The sequence below is a fragment of the Portunus trituberculatus genome, chromosome 20 (assembly GCF_017591435.1).
Source record: "Portunus trituberculatus isolate SZX2019 chromosome 20, ASM1759143v1, whole genome shotgun sequence".
NCBI classification, from domain to species: Eukaryota; Metazoa; Arthropoda; class Malacostraca; order Decapoda; family Portunidae; genus Portunus; species Portunus trituberculatus.
In genome coordinates, this window is record NC_059274.1 from 9,600,099 (window position 1) to 9,620,332 (window position 20,234).

The 20,234-nt window shown below is 41.9% G+C and overlaps 1 protein-coding gene across 1 annotated transcript in view; it reads left to right on the plus strand.

Annotated features, from left to right (window-relative positions):
- The window catches only part of LOC123506796 (rho guanine nucleotide exchange factor 11-like), a gene marked incomplete in the record, with an annotated part of 643,649 nt that overhangs the window by 153,491 nt on the left and 469,924 nt on the right, over positions 1–20,234 (plus strand). Inside the window, 1 exon segment of the mRNA XM_045259143.1 lies at positions 7,697–7,774. Coding sequence (XP_045115078.1) covers positions 7,697–7,774 — 78 coding nt within the window.

Genomic DNA, 20,234 nt, shown 5'->3' on the forward strand with positions numbered 1-20,234 from the left:
CATACTGGACACTCGTGTAAAACAATGCTCCATTAAAAGCCTTGAAAGTAAATAACGGAAATTTTGTGGCAGGGATGTTTAGCTCAGAAAATGTACAGATCTCGAGTAATGACATGCCCTGGAGAAAATTGTCAAGTTAGGCCTGCTCTGCTTATGACTTGTGATGGTTGGAATTTTTAAAGTTAAGTTGTATTCAACAATAATTATCGATCACCCCGCGCTAGTTAAGGTTTCTTTTATAAATACATGTATAGACATGAAATATGTACAGGTCCATGCATAGGTATATACATGCATAGATACATACATGTATACAGGTAGGAAAACGGTGATGGACTGCTGTTGTCACTATATATTAGGAACCTAAACTTGCCTCTCACCAGACCCGAAGTCATCAAGCCACGCAGCGTACCAGTGTTTTAAAAAAAGAAGCCATACATGGCCTGTTTAGTGTGTCACCAAATCAGCTGGTTAGGTTTTCAGGCAGTTGTTCTTTGTCTCTTATCATTTCCTAGCGAGATATAGGTGTATGTTTTATTGGGGGGATGGGTTGGTAGGTGGAAGGCGGAGACTGGTTAGTTGTGGTGGTGCTGGTGTAATAATGTAGTAGCAGGACACTCAAGATTGATTCAACACCACTTATACCATGGCTTTCATTATAATTTGATTGGTTGTCGCACACAGCGAGGGTCCTGTCTGGGGGTTCGGGTCCGGTTCGAATAATGAACATCCCTCTCTTGTCTTTAAATCTCTTCTTCGTTACATGTAAACCCTAGGTTTTCCTGTGTTGCTGTTGCTGATTGTGGTGATGGTTGTAGTGACGTTGCGTGTAATAGATACAGTCTAATTGTGACGGCGGTGGTATTAGTGATGAAGTGAGTAGTGATGGTGATAGGGATGAGGACGGTTACCAAGTAGTGATTGTGATGGTGTCTTTTTTGGGGTGATGGTGTTACTGGTACTGATAGTGAGATTAGTGAAAGAAAGAGGTTCATCGCGATGGTTAATTTGTTGATAATGTTGATGGTGGTAATAGAAAAAAAAAAAAAAAAAATGTGGTAAAGCTAGTCATGACAAAGGAAAGACAGTGATGGATCTGCAGTGGTTTGATTCTCATATCAATATTTTGTACTTTATTCTTATGTTCCTTTCGTATGCTTGTATTTCCTTTTCTTCCCTCTATAGTCGTTTCTTGTGTTTGTATTTTGTACGTTCTTTTCGTTTTTCCTATATTGCATTTCCTGTTTTTTTCCAGCTGGTTCTGTGTATTTTTTTTTTCGTTGTATTTGTATTTATCATATTTTCCTCCTTTCATCTTTCGCACTTTGTAGTATTACATTTTCTTTCTTACTTTATTTATTTATTTATTTTTTTAGTATGCATAGTCTTTCCTCATCTTTCTTCCTTTTTCTCATTTGCATTCATATTAACCATTTTTTCTTTTGTACTTTTCGTTCTCTCTCTCTCTCTCTCTCTCTCTCTCTCTCTCTCTCTCTCTCTCTCTCTCTCTCTCTCTCTCTCTCTCTCTCTCTCTCTCTCTCTCTCTCTCTCCGTTCATTTATTTAATTATAATCTGTTTCCGTAAGTGTCAATTTACCCATACATCAATCTATCCATCTCTATATATCTATCTGTCAATCTATCTATTTATCAGTCAATCTATCTGTCTATCTATCATATAGATAGATAGATAGATGGTTAGATAGATTGATAGATGGGTAGATTGACACCTAAGCAGAGAGATTATAATTAAATGAAAGAACGGAGAGAGAGAGAGAGAGAGAGAGAGAGAGAGAGAGAGAGAGAGAGAGAGAGAGAGAGAGAGAGAGACGCATGATAAAAAGAAAAAAAATGTGTTTAATATGAATGCAAATGAGAAAAGGAAGTAAGATTTATTTACCTGTCTGTTTGTCTGTCTCTGTCTGTTTGTCTGTCTGTCTCTACCTACCTATTTAGTATGTATTTATCTATCTGTATTTCCATCTTTGTCAGGTTTCACTACAAAATAACGCAGAGTAACCATAATAACAAGGTACAAGGAGCTAACAAACGAGTCGCCGCCTCGCCGGCACCACTCAGCCAGGGATGGGTGATCGCCCTCCCGTCTCAGAAAAATTTCCACCTCAGAGCTCTTCCTAATATAGAGAAATTTGTGAGTCTCAGCCTGCGTTATAATGGCTAAAAAAATTATTAATCTTTCACCTCAGTGTTTCTTGGATTTCTTAGAAATTGTATATTTGGTCATGGCTCGCTTTGGTTGTATACTTTCGTTTTGTTGTAATTTTGTTCATTGCGAAAATATAGTAAATTTAAGTGAAGTAGTGTTCATTTAGGGTGAAAGAACTGATAATTTGTAATTGTTCGATACATATTCAGGCATCTGTTACTTTTTTTTTTAGGCAAGAAGGGAAAATGGCCAAGGGCAACAAAAGAAAAAAAAAAATAAAGCTCACTTGGAATGCCAGTTCCTTTAAATATTAAAGAGAATTAGCCAAAAATCAGGGACATATGTCTTGAAACTTCCCTCTTAAAAGAAGTTAAGTCGTAGGAAGATGGAAATACAGAAGCTGGCAGGGAGTTCCAGAGTTTATCAGAGAAAGGTATGAATGATTGAGAGTACTGATTAACTTTACCATTAGAGAGATGGACAGAATAGGGGTGAGAGGAAAAAGAAAGCCTTGTGCAGCGAGGCCGCAGGAGGAGGGGAGACTTTCAGATAGCAAGATCAGTAGAGCAGTTAGCATGAAAATAGCGATAAAAGATAGTAAGAGATGCATAATTTCGGCGGTGAGAAAGAGGCTGAAGACAGTCAGAGGAGGGCAGTTGATGAAACGAAAGGCTTTTGATTCCACCTTATCTAATAAAACAGAGTGGAACACCCCCCTCCCAACATGCGAAGAGTACTCCATATAAGGACGGATAAGGCCCTTGTACAGAGTTAGCAGTTGGAGGGGCTAGAATAACTGGAGGAGACGCCTCAGGATGCCTAACTTCATAGAAACTGTTTTAGCAAGAGATGAGATGTGAAGTTTCCAGTTTACATTATGAGTAAAGGACAGACCGAGGATATTCAGTGTGGAAGAGGGAGACAGTTGAGTGTCATTGAAGAAGATGGGATAGGTTGTGTCGAGTTGATAGATGGACGAATTAATTACTAATTTTTTTCTGCCCTAATCAGAAATCTTAGGAAGATCAGAAGTCAGGCTTTCTGTGGCGTCCCTGCTTGATTTGTTGACTTCCTGAAGGTTTGGTCGTCTCTGAAAGGACGTGGAAAGATGTAGGGTGGTATCATCAGCGTAGGAGTGGATAGGGCAAGAGGTTTGGTTAAGGAGATCATTAATGAATAACAGAAAGATAGTGGGTGACAGTACAGAACCCTGAGGAACACCAATGTTAATAGATTTAGTAGAAGAACAGTATCCGTCTACCATGGCTAGAATAGTATGGTCGGAAAGGAAACTTGAGGTAAAGTTGCAGAGAGAAGGATAGAAACCGTAGGAGGGCAGTTTTGAAATCAAAGCTTTGTGCCAGACTCTATCAAAAGGTTTTGATATGTCTAACGCGACAGCTAAAGTTCCACTGAAATCTCTAAGAGAGGATGACCTAGACTCAGTAACGAAAGCCAGAAGATCACCAGTAGAGCGACCTTGACGGAACCCATACTGGCAATCATACATAAGATTGTGAAATGACAGATGTTTAAGAATCTTCCTAAAGATTAAAAAACTAGACAAGCAAGAGATTTAAGCTGTATTGCGGTAGTTTGAGGGATTAAAACGGTCATCCTTTTTAGGTACAGGCTGAGTTTAGGCAAACTTCCATCAAGAAGGAAAGGTAGAAGTCGACAGGCATAGTTGAAATAGTTTGGCCAGGCAAGATGCAAGCCTGGAGCACAGTTTTTGTGAATAATGGACTCCATCAGGTCCATAAGCTTTCCGAGGGTTTAGGCCAGTGAGGGCATGGAAAACATCATTACGAAGAATTTTAATTGAAGGCATGAAATAGTCAGAGAGAGAGAAGGAGAGGAGGGACAAACCCAGAATCATCCAAGGTGGAGTTGTTAGCAAAGGTTTGAGAGAAGAGTTCAGCTTTAGAGACAGATGAGATGGCAGTTGTGCCATCAGGATGAAATAAAGGAGGAAAGATGAAGAAGTAAAGTTTTTGGAGATAGTTTTGGCCAGCTGCCGGAAATCTCGAGGGCAGGTGGAGTTTGAAAGATTTTGACATTTTCTCTTTATGAAAGAGATTTTGTTAGGTTGGATAACAGACTTTGCATGATTCTGGGCTGAAATATAAAGTGCATGAGATTCAAGAGATGAAAGGCTCAAGTATCTTTTGTGAGCAACCTCTCTATCTTGTATAGCACGAGAACAAGCTGTGTTAAACCAAGGTTTAGAAGATTTAGTTTGAGAGAAAGAATGAGGAATGTACGCCTTCATGCCAGACACTATCATCTCTGTTATGCGTTCAGCACAAAGAGACACGGAAACAGTAATCATTCCAAGGAAAATCAGCATAATACCTCCTAAGGTCCCCCAACTGGCAGAGGTAAAACGCCAGATGCAACTCCATTTTTGGGAGATCCTGAGGAGGTATTGGAGAAATAAGATAAGATCTGAAATGAGATTGTGATCGGAGGAGCCCAACGGAGAAGATAGGGTAACAGCATAAGCAGAAGGATTAGAGGTTAGGAAAAGATTAAGAATGTTGGGCTTATCTCCAAGACAGTCAGAATACGAGTAGGGTGTTGCACCAGTTGCTCTAGGTCATGGAGGATAGCAAAGTTGAAGGCTAGTTTACCAGGATGGTCAGTGAAGGGAGAGGAAAGCCAAAGCTGGTGATGAACATTGAAATCTCCAAGGATGGAAATCTCTGCAAAAGGATAGAGGGACAGAATGTGCTCCAATTTGGAAGTTGATTAGTCAAAAGAATTTACTATACCGAAGTAAAACATTGATGAAAGCGAGGCTACGCAGGTCATTAAGTTGTGAGTTGCTGGCCCTTAGTACACTTATGCAACACCTTAGTCACATACAGTATCTGAGAGAGAGAGAGAGAGAGAGAGAGAGAGAGAGAGAGAGAGAGAGAGAGAGAGAGAGGACTTGCAGATTGATGTCAATATATGAGCAGCCTGTGTTGATATTTGAACTCAGGAACAGTAGTTTGTAAACCATTTTTTTTTTTTTAGGTTCTTATGGATGTTTTTATGGATTTTTCTTTTTATATCCATGTTAATTGTTTATACTGGAATTATAGGAGCCCCATTACTTCCACTAAACCTTGTTCAGATTAGTTTAGATGAGGCGCCGAAAAGTTTGAGAATGTCTTTGGGAGCTACTTGTATACAGCAAAGTAGCATACTTTTTTTCTTTATACAAGAGGGAAGCTTACCAAGGGCAACAAAATATAAAAAAATGTCCACATAAACTGCAAGTTCCCTAAAAGATAAGATAAAAGTTAGTCAGAAAACAGGGACATATCTTGAAACCCTTTTAAAAGAAGTCAAGTCGTAGGAAGATGGAAATATAGAAGCAGGCAGGGAGTTTCAGAGTTTACCAGAGCAAGGTATGAATGATTGAGAATACTGGTTAACTCTTGCGTTAGAGAGCTGAACAAAATAGGGGAAGAGGAAGAAGAAACAACTTATGGTCTGCAATTTGGAGTTGTTTTTATTTCATTCAACTTTTAGTAGACTTGTTTCTCGTTTCTGAATTTATTTATTTATATATTGGTCTGTGTTAGGAGAAAATGTTTTTTTTGTTATGTACTCTTACATGTGACGGTCTGAAGAAACTTTATACTACTCAGCACACTGGCAGTGATCCTGTTGAAGTAGTGTGTGTGTGTGTGTGTGTGTGTGTGTGTGTGTGTGTGTGTGTGTGTGTGTGTGTGTGTGTGTGTGTGTTAGGGGGGATGTCGGCGTAAATCGAGCTAAAGCAAGTCGCCACTCCGTATGATACTACTACACTGATGAAGTGTTTACTCCGACATGTTATTTCGGGAAGTGGCAGTAAATGCCTTCCCTCGGTGGCCTTAATTCCACCAAGAATATAACATAACTTATTGTCTGCAATATGGAGATCTTTGTATTTCATTCATCAACTTTAATCGACTTTTTTTTCTCCTATCTGAATTTATATTCATATATTGTTCTGTTTCCTTTTGTATACAGTCGTCTAGTTAGAAAGTGTGCGGAGAGCTGGAAACTATTGTTGTTGAAGTGGCGTGATTGACGTGGCTAACACACCTCCACTCAGGCGCAGGACAAGTGGTGGTGGTGGTGGTAGCCTCGTTGACTGTTGTTGATAAAGATTTCATATCATGTGGGATTTTAAAAAAATTTCCTTTGAAAATTAAACCAGTAAAAGAATGACTGATATTGGGATTTACCTTTTTCCTGATACAAAATTTGACTTACGATGCGGTCAGTCTTATGGTAAGATTATACATCCTAAGGAAAATGTGTAATTCACCAAGGTCGTCTGCTGGTCACCCAGCCAGCCTTCCCCATTACGGAGTGCGCTCAGAACTCATAGACCGATCTTCGGGTAGGACTGAGACCACAACACACTCCACACACCGGGAAATCGAGGCCACAACCCGTCATGTGTGTGTGTGTGTGTGTGTGTGTGTGTGTGTGTGTGCGTGCGTGCGTGCGTGCATGCGTGTGTGTGCGCGCGCGCGTCCTGCATGTTTTATTAAATATTTGTTAGTTTTACATGCCGCTGGTTAGACACGAGCAGGGGGTTTGTCACGTGAGTTATAGTGGGCGTGCAGTTTGGTGAAGGTGGTGATGAAAGGGAGCTCTGCTGGTGATGGGGATGAGTTTTTTTTTTTTTTTGTGGTAGAGAGGGTCAGCCAAGGGAAAAAAAAAAGGCCCACTTGGGCAAATGTCTTGATACCTCCTTCTTAAAAGAAGACAAGTCGTAGGAAGGCGGAAATATGAATGATTGAGAGTACTTGTTAACTCTTGCATTAGAGAATTGAACAAGATAGGGATGAGAGGAAGAAGAAAGCCTTGTGCAGTGAGGCCGCAGGAGGAGGGGAGGCATGCAGCAAGATCAGTAGAGCAGTTAGCATGATAATAGCGATAAAAGATTTTTCACGTTACCCCATGGCTTGCCACCGTTCGGCTCAAGCGTTGGGCGGACTCGCGTCTGGACTGCCTTTGTGCAACACTTGTCCCTATTTCCCAACTGTAGTCATTGACAAGGAATAAAGAAAGGAAGGGAGAGAAGGGGAGAGAGTAGGTGGTGAAATTCGGAAAGTTGATCCCCCTGGAGTGGAAGGCGTAGACAGGATGACACCTTTGTCCTAAATAATGTGTTAGGTGCCGTTGTGTGGTGAGAGGGAAGGCATAGATATTGATGATGAGATTTAGCAACATACTGTTTCAGTATTGTGGGAGAAAAAGAAGGGAGGGATTGATGGATACAGGGAAGATGAAACAATGAGGGCGTGTTTAGAAGGAGGGTTTGCGAGAGATTTTGAGCTGTCCACATAAACTTACCTCTTCGTCCTTGTTGAGATGATTAGCCGAACATAGTGGCCAAGAGGAAGGTATCTTGTAGTGTCACTGAACAATTTTGGTGTCACTTGATCTTCAGGATAAACAAATTGCATTTTTATAGAGATATTTGTGAATCCATGTATGGCTGAAGGACTGATGCTCACTCACTCTTTTTTCATCCTACAGTTGATAAGGCGCGGAAGGGCTTCGAGGAAGGAAACACCGATCAGTGCGGGCTTGCGTCTGAGACCGACAACTATACAGGTGAGTGTTGATTATGTTTTTGAGTATCACCTAAGTAAGTGTCACCTGGTAGGCGTAGCGGTGGACTACCCCTGGCACCTGTGCTAACGGCTTCAAGAGGCGGAGGACACGAGGGGCGGGGTAGGGGAAAACGGGGTCCCACTGCTGTGAAAGTTCCTGCGGTGATTCATCACAGGATGAGAGCGATGGACAGGTATCCGCGACAATTAGGTCTCGCCCTCCACCTTGCGCTTGGAAAAGGGAAAAAATGCAGCGTATGAGAGTGACCTGAGAGTGCGGGACGCGACCAAGTATGCAGGTAATATCACTCCTCAAATGTGATGGCAGCGGCTCCGGCCACAGAGGAGGGAGCCTCCGTGATGTGTGTGTGTGTGTGTGTGTGTGTGTGTGTGTGTGTGTGTGTGTGTGTGTGTGTGTGTGTGTGTGTGCGTACGTGGGTGCGTGCGCACTCCTCAGCAGTGAAGTATAAATGGCGGCGGTCAAGGGTAGATACCGGGTGAAGGCCTGCTATCCAGTCATTGACTGTCTTGGCGTTCCAAATTGACCCAAATTGACCGGCGCCCTTTATGGCTGAAAATTAGCCACGCCTCGTATAACGGTGCCCTGCACTTTGTCAAGACTTGTCGGCAAACGGTTACGAGCCTTGCATGACGAGGCTGCGCAGAACACTGGCAGGGTCGAGGGAATACTGGACGTGGGCACGGACTCCGAATTTCCAGAAAAGGTTGTCAGTGCGGCTAACACCTGGATGGTCGTCATTAAGGAGTCGCTTCAGGAGTGCCCTGAGCAGGTATACGGTAGTGTCATAAGTGTTTGCCTTTGTTGATGTCTTCACTTGTCCTACGGGATTTTATGAAATGTCAGTCACTGTGGTAGACAGTGAAAGAAGTGACAGCGGGTCTTGGCCTGATTCCCTTCTCTGTTTCGCAATATGGTCCACGTCTTAGAGTAGAAGAATTCTTGTCACATTACAAGACAGGGCGAGTCACAACGGTCTTTGAAATATTTACATTTAAATGTGTGTGTGTGTGTGTGTGTGTGTGTGTGTGTGTGTGTGTGTGTGTGTGTGTGTGTGTGTGTGTGTGTGTGTGTGTGTGTGTGTGTGTGTGTGTGTGTGTGCGCGCGCGCGCATGTGCATGCGTGCCTGCGCACGCACGTGTTGTGCTTGATATTTGGTGAGTGGCGGCCTCTGTAATGACGTGGAGGCGCCTCTCTCCTTTCCATGAGTCCTCGGTGTGGGCAAACTAGGCATGATGGGCAGGCAGGCGTAAGGGGCGGGTGTCGAGAAATGGCTTCAGCAAAGGCGGCAGAAACTCCTAATGTTGGTAAATTGTAAGGTGGTTCCTAGTGAAACGAGTTTGGCGGAATGATGATCTGCAAGGGTTGCTTGGTTTGTTGTTGTTGCTGTTGTTGTTTCTGTCGTCGCTGCTGCTGTTGCTGTTGCTGTTTTTGTTGTTGTTGTTGATGATGGTGGTGGTGGTGGTGATATAGCAACAAATATAAGAGCTGTTTGAGCTGGTACAATGGAAGTGCAGTAATAATTAAGTCTTACTTCCTTGGCCTGGTCCAGCGATGTGGATGGGGTTTGGGTCTGATGTATGCATGCAATAACGTGTAATAACGGTGTCCATACGTGTGATGCACAGCTGGCGAGGTTATTTGTCTCTTAGGCGCGGATCACTTCAGAAGAGGACTTCAGCGTTCTCTCTCTCTCTCTCTCTCTCTCTCTCTCTCTCTCTCTCTCTCTCTCTCTCTCTCTCTCTCTCTGAGAGCAGTTTGTGGAGTGTGTGTGTGTGTGTGTGTGTGTAATTCACTGTATGATCTGCTGCAGTCTCTGACGAGACAGCCAGACAGACGTTACCCTACGAAACGAGCTCAGAGCTCATTGTTTCCGATCTTCGGATAGGCCTGAGACCAGGCACACACCACACACCGGGACAACAAGGTCACAACTCCTCGATTTACATCCCGTACCTACTCACTGCTAGGTGAACAGGGACTACACGTGAAAGGAAACACACCCAAATATCTCCACCCGGCCGGGGAATCGAACCCCGGTCATCTGGCTTGTGATGCCAGCGCTCTAACCACTGAGCTACCGGGCTGTGTGTGTGTGTGTGTGTGTGTGTGTGTGTGTGTGTGTGTGTGTGTGTGTGTGTGTAATTCACCACGGTCGTCTGCTAGTCACCCAGCCAGCCTTTCCCATTACGGAGCGAGCTCAGAGCTCATAGACCGATCTTCGGGTAGGTCTGAGACCACAACACACTCCACATACCGGGAAAGCGAGGCCACAACCCTTCGAGTTACATCCCGTACCTATTTACTGCTAGGTGAATAGGGGCAACACATTGAGTCTTGCCCATTTGCCTCGCCGCTTTCCGGGATTCGAACCCGGACCCTCTCGGGTGTGAGCCGAGCGTGCTAACCACTACACTACGCGGTGTGTGTGTGTGTGTGTGTGTGTGTGTGTGTGTGTGTGTGTGTGTGTGTGTGTGTGTGTGTGTGTGTGTGTGTGAGAGTGTGATTCACCACGGTTGTCTGCTGGTCACCCAGCCAGTCTTCCCCATTACGGAGCGAGCTCAGAGCTCATAGACCGATCTTCGGGTAGGACTGAGACCACAACACACTCCACACACCGGGAAAGCGAGGCCACAACCCTTCGAGTTACATCCCGTACCTATCTACTGCTAGGTGAACAGGGGCTACACATTAAGAGGCTTGCCCATTTGCCTCGCCGAGCCGGGACTCGAACCCGGCCCTCTCGATTGTGAGTCGAGCGTGCTAACCACTACACTACGCTGAAGTGTGTGAGTGTGTGTGTGTGTGTGTGTGTGTTTGTGTGTGTGTGTGTGTGTGTGTGTGTGTGTGTGTGTGTGTGTGTGTGTGTGTGTGTGTATTTACCTAGTTGTATTTGCCTAGTTGTAGTTTTACAGGGCCTGGGCTTTATGCTCGTGTGGTCCCGTCTCCATATCTACACTTATCCAATTTTTCTTTAAAACTATGTACACTCTTTGCTGATACCACTTCCTCACTCAAACTGTTCCAAGTCTCAACACATCTTTGCGGAAACTAAATTTTTAACATCTCTCAGACATCGTCCCTTCCTTAGTTTCTTACTATGCGATCTTGTGCTTCTAAAGTCATATTCTTCTCTCAGGATCAGTTTCTCATTATCCACTTCATCCATTCCGTTAATCAATTTATAAACTTGTATCAGATCCTCTCTCTCTTCTCTGCTCCAAGGTTGGTAGATCCATTGCCTTTAGTCTCTCCTCATATGCCATCCCTTTAAATTCTGGAACCATTCTTGTAGCCATTTTTGTAGTCTCTCTAATTTTCTTATGTGTTTCTTTTTATGGGGAGTCCACACAACTCCTGCATATTCCAATCTAGGTCTTATTTTAGTACTTATCAATTTCTTCATCATTTCCTTGTCCATATAGTGAAATGCTACTCCAATATTCCTTAGCAAATTATACGTCTCTCTGAAAATTCTATCAATATGGCTAACCGGTTGATTATTTTCTTCCAGTGTGTGTGTGTGTGTGTGTGTGTGTGTGTGTGTGTGTGTGTGTGTGTGTGTGTGTGTGTGTTTGTTTGTTACGCAACTGTCATCCAGGGCTATAAATTGCATGACATGTGATCAGATAGTCAACTCGTCTAGAAGTTGACGTCATGTCGGTCAACTGTGTGTGTGTGTGTGTGTGTGTGTGTGTGTGTGTGTGTGTGTGTGTGTGTGTGTGTGTGTGTGTGTGTGTCTGTGTGTGTGTGTTTTATGGTTATGTAGTGTGTTCCTGTTGTAGTTCCGTTTTGTGGCGTGGTGGCGTGTGATGCATAATGGTGGTGGTGGTGATGGCGGTTACACTACATTTATTTTATTTTCATTATAAGATGGTATCACATGCTTTTACTTTAGATTGATGGAAATAATTATTTTTACCAGTTGATATTAAACTTGTTATGAAAATAAATTTTAGAGTAAAATTTATTATCAGCTAACAGAACATTAATGGCAATGAAGACTATCTTGGATTTACGAAACAGAGCATGGATTTACGAACACAGCATGGATTTACGAAAGAAAAGTCGTGCCTTACAAACTTGTTGAGTTTTCATAGTAAGGCGGCAGATAAGAGTGATAATTACGACATTCTATGCTAACTAAGATTTCAGTAAAGCCTTTGACAAGGTACCTCACCAGAGGCTCTTGAGAAAGATTAGAGCGCACGGTATAGGGGGGTAGAATATTAGGCTGGATTAAAGCGTGGTTAGACGACAGGCGACAGAGGGTAGTAATTAATTATCTAATTCCGAGTGGTGTGAAGTAATTAGTGGGGACCCACAGGGCTCAGTTTTAGGGCCTTTATTATTTTTAATATATATCAGTGACTTGGATAGTGGAATTAGAAGTGACTTTAGTAAATTTGCAGACGATACAAAGATAGGTAGATTAATTAGGTCGGATTCGGATGCCATTGCCTTGCAGGCAGATTTAGATATGATAAAAGAATGGACAGATAAATGGCAAGTACAGTTTAATATTTGCAAGTGCAGGGTACTTAACGTAGGTTCACGCAGTAGGTACACGATAAATAACGAGGCACTATAAGTTCCAAGTATGAAAAAGATTTAGGAGTCATAGTTAGCTCCGATCTCGGTGCAAGGAAGCAATGTATTGAGTTCTTAGGATCAGTAGCGGGACAGTACCAGGAATAATGGATTTAAACTTGAAAAAATCAGTTTTAGGAGAGAAATGGGAAGAAACTGGTTTTCAAACAGAGTAGATAAGTGGAACGGACTCAGTCATGTAGTCAGGGCTGAGTCTCAATAGGGAGCTTTAAAAGAAGATTAGATAAGTTTATGGATGGGGATGATAGATGTAATTAGGTAGCTTTAAGCACACAGGGACTGCTACGTGTAGGCCTGGCGGCCTCTTGCAGCTTCCCTCTTTTCTTATGTTCTTACTCATATTATTATCATTACCACAATCACCACCATCACCACCTCCATCTTCGGCATCGTCATCATCAGTCGTGGAGTACACTTCTTTTCAATCACAATTGCTGGCCTCTTTTATAATACACTGCAAACCACGAAGTGGGACATAGCTTTTTTTTCTTCTTTCTGTTATGACCTATAGCGCCTGTAGGCATACTTGAAGAGTGTATGTGGGAAGCGCTGTTAAGCTGCTGCCCATTAGTGACGCAGGCAATTTGATTTATAGTGGTACCCATATTAGGGCCTCTATCACCACTCAAGCGCATCTTTGATGTAGGTAACTTTAAACCACTCGACAAATGGCATAGCTTTAAAGCAGTATGTGGTGGGATTCGAACCTACGCGTGGACTTCTGCCCGATCCCACGCTCACCACCTTATCCACTATGCTTGTTGCCTTCTTATGTCAGTCCGTCAGTAGCCAGACGCTCAGTATTCCATACCCGGCAGCGGGATAGTACTCCACATGGGAAAAACCAACCTTCTGAAAAGACGACTGCTTTGAAGCCTGAAGACAATTGTGACCTCATCAAGCCCAAGTGACAGGGATCTATGTTGTAGTTACATTAACAACTGGTTCTTTCACATAATGGAGCAAGGAAGTCCATCAAAGAAAATACAGATCGCAGATTTATGGTTTAGTTTCAGAAGGAAATAGTGTTCATGTGATTTTGGAACGATTGAAACTACATCTGATATAGATAAGAAATTTATACTATGGTAATTTTTGCAACAAGCCCTCTCACATATCATGGTGATTATGATCAAATGAAGCGTAGATAACAACGATTTATATTGTGGTTACATCAGCGACAACGGCTGTTTGTATGACTAGTTGACTGCGGGAGACAATATGACCCTTGTGACTTCATTTAATGAGGTGACTCCTGGATGAAAATAAGATACTGACACTGAAAAAAAAACAACAACTACATGACCACCCATGTTATCAACACTGGTATCTCTCAAAACTCTTCCCTAAACTTGCCACCAGACAATAATTACAGTATGTTCAACTAAATGTGTAGCAATCGTAGAATCAGCAGCTGATTGGGCTGATGGGCATATACCTATGTTTTGCTATATTAGTGTCTGTCTGTGATCGTCATAACATGTTTGGTATTCAGGCACGCCAGGCCAGAGGGTTCCATATTCATCAGACATAATAGATACCTGACAGCTCTTATATACATTTTGCCTGACACAGTTTGGACGTGGGTAGAGGAGATTCCTTATTGTTTGTGCTGTAATAAAGGCCTATTTGTTTGGTCCGATGTTCTTGAGTTTGGCATGTGAGCTTTCTTGACGGACTGACTGACTCTCGGTAGATGGTGCTTACTTACATGCTAATTGACTTGCTAACTACACTTAACTGTATTTTCTCTAAGATTTGTGAGTAACTTTCACTTCTCGATGAGTATTAAGCGTACAGATTTGTGGTAGGGATGATATTGCACTGCAGATGGTTGTCTGAATAGTGATAAAAATCAGGCTGGAGTAGTTTAACGATTTAGAAAGTTGTGATTAATTTCTTCCCGTGACCATTCTTGACTGTGTGTGTGTGTGTGTGTGTGTGTGTGTGTGATTCACTGTTTGATCTGCTGCAGTCTCTGACGAGACAGCCAGACGTTACCCTACGGAACGAGCTCAGAGCTCATTATTTCCGATCTTCGGATAGGCCTGAGACCAGGCACACACCACACACCGGGACAACAAGGTCACAACTCCTCGATTTACATCCCGTACCCACTCACTGTTAGGTGAACAAGGGCTACACGTGAAAAGAGACACACCCAAATATCTCCACCCTGCCGGGGAATCGAACCCCGGTCCTCTGGCTTGTGAAGCCAGCACTCTAACCACTGAGCTACCGGGCCGTGTGTGTGTGTGTGTGTGTGTGTGTGTGTGTGTTGCTGTGATCCTGGTGTTGCCTTTTTTTGTCATCATGGAACAGGTCTTATAGTGATGTAGTTGTGTTGGTTTTATGTTGATGATGGTGTCTGTCTAGTGATGTATAGGTTATGGTGTTGTGATGATGGTGTCTGTATACTGATGGTTGTTCAATTTGCTTTGTGAGCGTGATGGTCATGGTGGCGGTGGCAGCATTGATAGCTGGGGCCACAAGTGATTGTGCGGTTTGATGATGGTGACAGTGGTAATAGTGTTGTGTAGGCGTAGAGGTCCTGTGATGGTAGTGCCATTATAGTGCGTGTCTGGTTTAGTGGTGATGGTATATTATGATGGAAGTGCTATTACAGTGGGTGTGTGATTTGGTGGTGACGGTGACAGTGGTAATGGTGTTGGTAGGCATAGTGGTATCGCGATGGTATTGCAATTATGAGTGGTGTAAGAAGGCATAGTGATGGAGAGGGGTAATTGTGTCGCTAGATAGTGATAGTGACAGTGCTAATGGTGTGTGAGGCATAGTGATGATGACAGTGGTAATTGTGTGGGTAGACAGACTGCTAATGACTGCTAATGGTGTGGATAGGTAGAGTGATGGTGAGAGTGGTAATGACGTGGGCAGACACATTGATGGTAGCAGTAGTAATGGTGTAGGTAGGCAGTGATGGTGACAATGGTGTGGACAGACACATTGATGGTGACATTGGTATTTGTGTGGGTAGACATATCAAGCACTGGAGGCAGCGGTGATGGCGCCGTCATACAAGGCCAGAAGGGTGAGGCAGGCATGACTTTCTCTCTCTCCCAGTAGTCGTGTACACACCCCAGCCCTGCCTTGCATATGCAGGTGTGGTGGTGGCGCGTGGCCGGCGACAGCCTTGCCTTTATTCATGGGTCGCGTTTAGGCCTTCTTTTCTTTAGGAATAAGAATGATGCCGCGCTAAGAGACTGCGTAGAAAAGAAGTCGCAGTGGTTCTCTGAATATCTCATGAGTACTAGGAAAAGGTGGTCTGGTATGTACGAGGCGACGTGCCCTGGACGACTGCAGGGTCATGACCTGTGTGTGTGTGTGTGTGTGTGTGTGTGTGTGTGTGTGTGTGTGTGTGTGTGTGTGTGTGTGTGGGGATTGCAGTTTTTTTTGTTTGTTTGTTTGTTATTATTGATTTTTATTATCAACCTGTTGTCGATTAAATCTTCCTCCTCCACATGTATATTAATATTGAGTAGTAAGGTCCTGTTTACATTGCACATAGATAGTTAAAATTGCTAGGAAATTAAATGGTTGACATATCGGACGTTCCTTTGAAAAGTATTCGTTTTTACTGTATTGAAACTATTATGTAATTCGCTGGTTCGATTTCATTTCGCGAATTGCTTAGTCTGAGTCAGACTGTCACAAGAATAATAATGACGGTAAGTAGCGGCAAGTAAACTTGAAAAAAAAAGAAAATCTTAGCTAATGATATTTTCTTTAAAACATAATTAAGTAATTGTCAGCTTTAAATCACGCGAAGGGTGAAATAAAGTAATGTATTTTCCTCAACCCAACTTAAAAGATAGGAAAATGATGTTGACATATTCCTCGTCACTGTCATTCATGCATGATTTCTATTATGAAATTAAATTTTGCACTAAAAACCCAAGTTTTATATGGAAGGTATCGTGGCTGGACGGGCGCTGGATAAAATCTAAGGCCGATCTCAATTTTGATACTCCTGGCTTGTGGCTTTTTTTGTGTTAACATTATCATGTGTTGCGTTTACTTCTGATTGGTGTTATTTTCAGTTACGTAACAGTATCAGAAAATAAACACCATTACATTATTGCCACAAGTAATGTACATAAATATATCAAGGAAGTGGGAAATACTGTTATTTAAAGTTTTGGAACATTTGTTGTTTACTTTGGATTTTTTTTTTTTTTTTCGTATAGCTCAAATTACAGGGTGTTGTTTTAGAGGATTTTTTTTTTTATTATAACTGGTGAAGGATTCGAGGCAGTTTTTCATAGTGTTTTATCAGTAAAACAAATTTTATCAGTGGTATCGTTAACGTCTAGAACTTTCTATCTTCTGCTGCAGTCGACAATAAAGCTTTCAGAACAGACTAAGCAAGTAGTTTGCCTAACGCGATGACATTCACTTCCGTAGCAAATTATATTTACTTTCATTCGGAGGTAAGGTTTGTTTTTGTCTACATAGTATCTATAATGGTTGCTTTTCATCTTTCAGCTCTAGTGATTATAACTTTTCTCTACACTCCATGCCATATTTTTCTCCAATTAGCCTTCACTGCAGCGAGTGGTGGATGGGGAGAAGCCTTCGTTCAATTTATCCTATTTGTCGTTGTGAATGTAGGACAGTATAGATCCACAAATATCCCGTTAGGATCAACAGGTCGCCTGGCTTCATTTGTGTTCCATATTCTCCTCCTCCTCCTCCTCCTCCTCCTCTGTGATCTTTCTTCCCTTGTTTTCTACTGTGTAGGAGCATGAAGGTTCCTCCTCCTCCTTCCCCTCTTCCATGTTTGTTTGTTCTTTCCTTTTGTTGCATTCTGAAGGAAAAGGAGGAGGATGAAGAAGATGAGGAAGAGGAAGAAGAGCAAGAGAAAAAGATAATGAAAAAGATAAAGAAGAATAAAAATAATAATAAGAATAATATTTGTGTAGTTTTTAGATGTTTAGTAATTTTCTCTCTCTCTCTCTCTCTCTCTCTCTCTCTCTCTCTCTCTCTCTCTCTCTCTCTCTCTCTCTCTCTCTCTCTCTCTCTCTCTCTCTCTCATATTCTTCCTCTTCCTTTCTCCCTCCATTGTTTCTCTGCCTGATCCACCTGAAACATTACCTATTGTCTTCGTTTCATACACACACACACACACACACACACACACACACACACACACACACACACACACACACACACACACACACACACACACACACACACACACGGCCCGGTAGCTCAGTGGTTAGAGCGCTGGCTTCACAAGCCAGATGACCGGGGCTCGATTCCCCGGCCGGGTGGAGATATTTGGGTGTGTCTCCTTTCACGTGTAGCCCCTGTTCACCTAGCAGTGAGTAGGTACGGGATGTAAATCGAGGAGTTGTGACCTTGTTGTCTCGGTGTGTGGTGTGTTGTGCCTGGTCTCAGACCTATCCCAAGATCGGAAATAATGAGCTCTGAGCTCGTTCCGTAGGGTAACGTCTGGCTGTCTCGTCAGAGACTGCAGCTGATCAAACAGTGAATTACACACACACACACACACACACACACACACACACACACACACACACAACTCATTCCATTTATCAGAAGAGATGTTGAGGGTGATGATATTGTGGTTTTATAGTGATGATAAATTAGATTGTAGATTCTCTCTCTCTCTCTCTCTCTCTCTCTCTCTCTCTCTCTCTCTCTCTCTCTCTCTCTCTCTCTCTCTCTCTGTTTTCCTGCACCTTAGTTGTTTTGTTTCTTTAGAGATGGTTTAGTTTAGTTCACATTAGATTGCATTGATTTGGACAGGTTAGGTTTTACTTAGTTATTTTAGGTTTGGTTATTTTTGGTGTGCTTTTCTTTTTATGCGGAAGTTTTCATATTATGACGTAACTGTTTAAGATATGATGTGGCGGAGTTATCTTGTATCAAAATGTTAAAGTAATTGACTGCATTATTGATGTTTATTATTGGAAGGTGTTATTGAAATTGGCTCAGTGGTTTGTGTGTGTGTGTGTGTGTGTGTGTGTGTGTGTGTGTGTGTGTGTGTGTGTGTTTGTTTGTTTGTTTGTCTCAGTTACTATTGTCTTTTATTTCGTATCTTCTTATCTTTTCCACTAGCGTCTTCCACAACATTTCCTTTCTTTTCCCTCATTTCCCTTTTCTCTTCGCTTACGTTCCTCTGGACTAATTAATCTGCTTCCATTTTCCTTTTCAACTAGTTTTTGTCCATCTTTTTTTTTTCTCATTCCCCTCCTTTACTTTCTCTTCTTGGTTATCATCGTTCCCTTCTTTTTTCCCTTCCTGTTCCTCTACTCCTAAGTTCAGTCTACCTCTTCTACTAAACTATTTCCTCATTATTTGTTCCTTTGAGCCTTGATTTTTCCACCGTTTTTCCTCGTTTCTTTCCTCTCTTTTTTTTTTCCATATTCTTCGTTCTCTCACCCTTCATCTCTTACCTCCTATCCTTGAACACACTCGTCTTATACGGATACGCACACTCACGCGCACATCAGTCCCTCGTGTTTGTTTTGTCATTATGCGGCAGAGATTGACGGACAGTGACGCTCATCATCTCAGTTTTAATTGTATGTGTAGAGCTCACTGTTTCTTGATTCTCCTGTTTTTTTTTTGCCTACCTCTTTTCATGATGTTTGTTTTATCGAGGTCTGTTTCTAGCTTTTGACGCTTATCTTTTTCTACCCTTTTTGTTTTTTGTATTATGCTGTTTTCTTATTTTACAATGTATTTCATCTCTGATAATTTCTGCTGTTGTACCCTTATGATTTTCTATTATCCTATTTTATGTTTAATTTACTTCTCTTTCATTTCGTAATTACTCTATGATAGTGCAGCCTTATTGGAAATTTGTATATTGTTCTTATATTGGTCGGATGCAAATTAGCTGAACCTTGGTTTACGAGACTAGAAAAAAAAACTAGTAGTTTCTGTCTGTCTGTATATCTGTCTGTCTGTCTGTCTGTCTGTCTGTCGGTCTGTCTGTCTGTCTGTCTGTCTGTCTGTCGGTCTGTCTGTCTGTCTCCACTTTGTATCATGGTTAGGACTTATGATAAAAGAACCGCAAGTTGCTGCAAAAAATTATTCACTTATTACTGTCTGTATACCATTGATGTCTGCCTGAATGTTGTATATATATGCACTACCGCATACAACATGCATACTATTACACTTTCCTTCTTATTTTGCCTTATTGCTAATATGTTTTATGTCTGGTGAGGTGGGTCGTGGAACATATTTTATTGCAGAGGATTTTAGCCGGGCTTATGTATATTGTGTGTTAATGTCTCGATGTTTTAGTGTTTTATTTCTTTTAAAGTTTCTTTTAGAGTTTCTTTTAATGTTTTTTTTCTACCTAGGTGATTCTTAACCATTGTCTTATTGCATGATTTTTAGCTAGGTTATCATTGTTCCTTAATGTCCCTCTGGCTTAGAGTTTACTTTACCTTTAGAGTTTTCTTTAAGGTTAATATTTTCCTTGTATAATATGTTTAAGATGCATGTGTTATAATAACCTAGTATAGTTTCTTTTATTTTGATATTTATCAGCTTTAGGTTTTCTTTTATGTAAATTTTACTGAAATACCTAGTTATCGACTGCAAATTATAAGCACTATTTCAATGATGAAACGAAATTTTTAAAGATCAATAGATATATAAATAATATGCTTTGTACACATCTACATTTGTGGTCAATTTCTCTCTCTCTCTCTCTCTCTCTCTCTCTCTCTCTCTCTCTCTCTCTCTCTCTCTCTCTCTCTCTCTCTCTCTCTCTCTCTCTCTCTCTCTCTCTCTCCTCCCCGCCACCGTATACATAATAACGATGTTATCC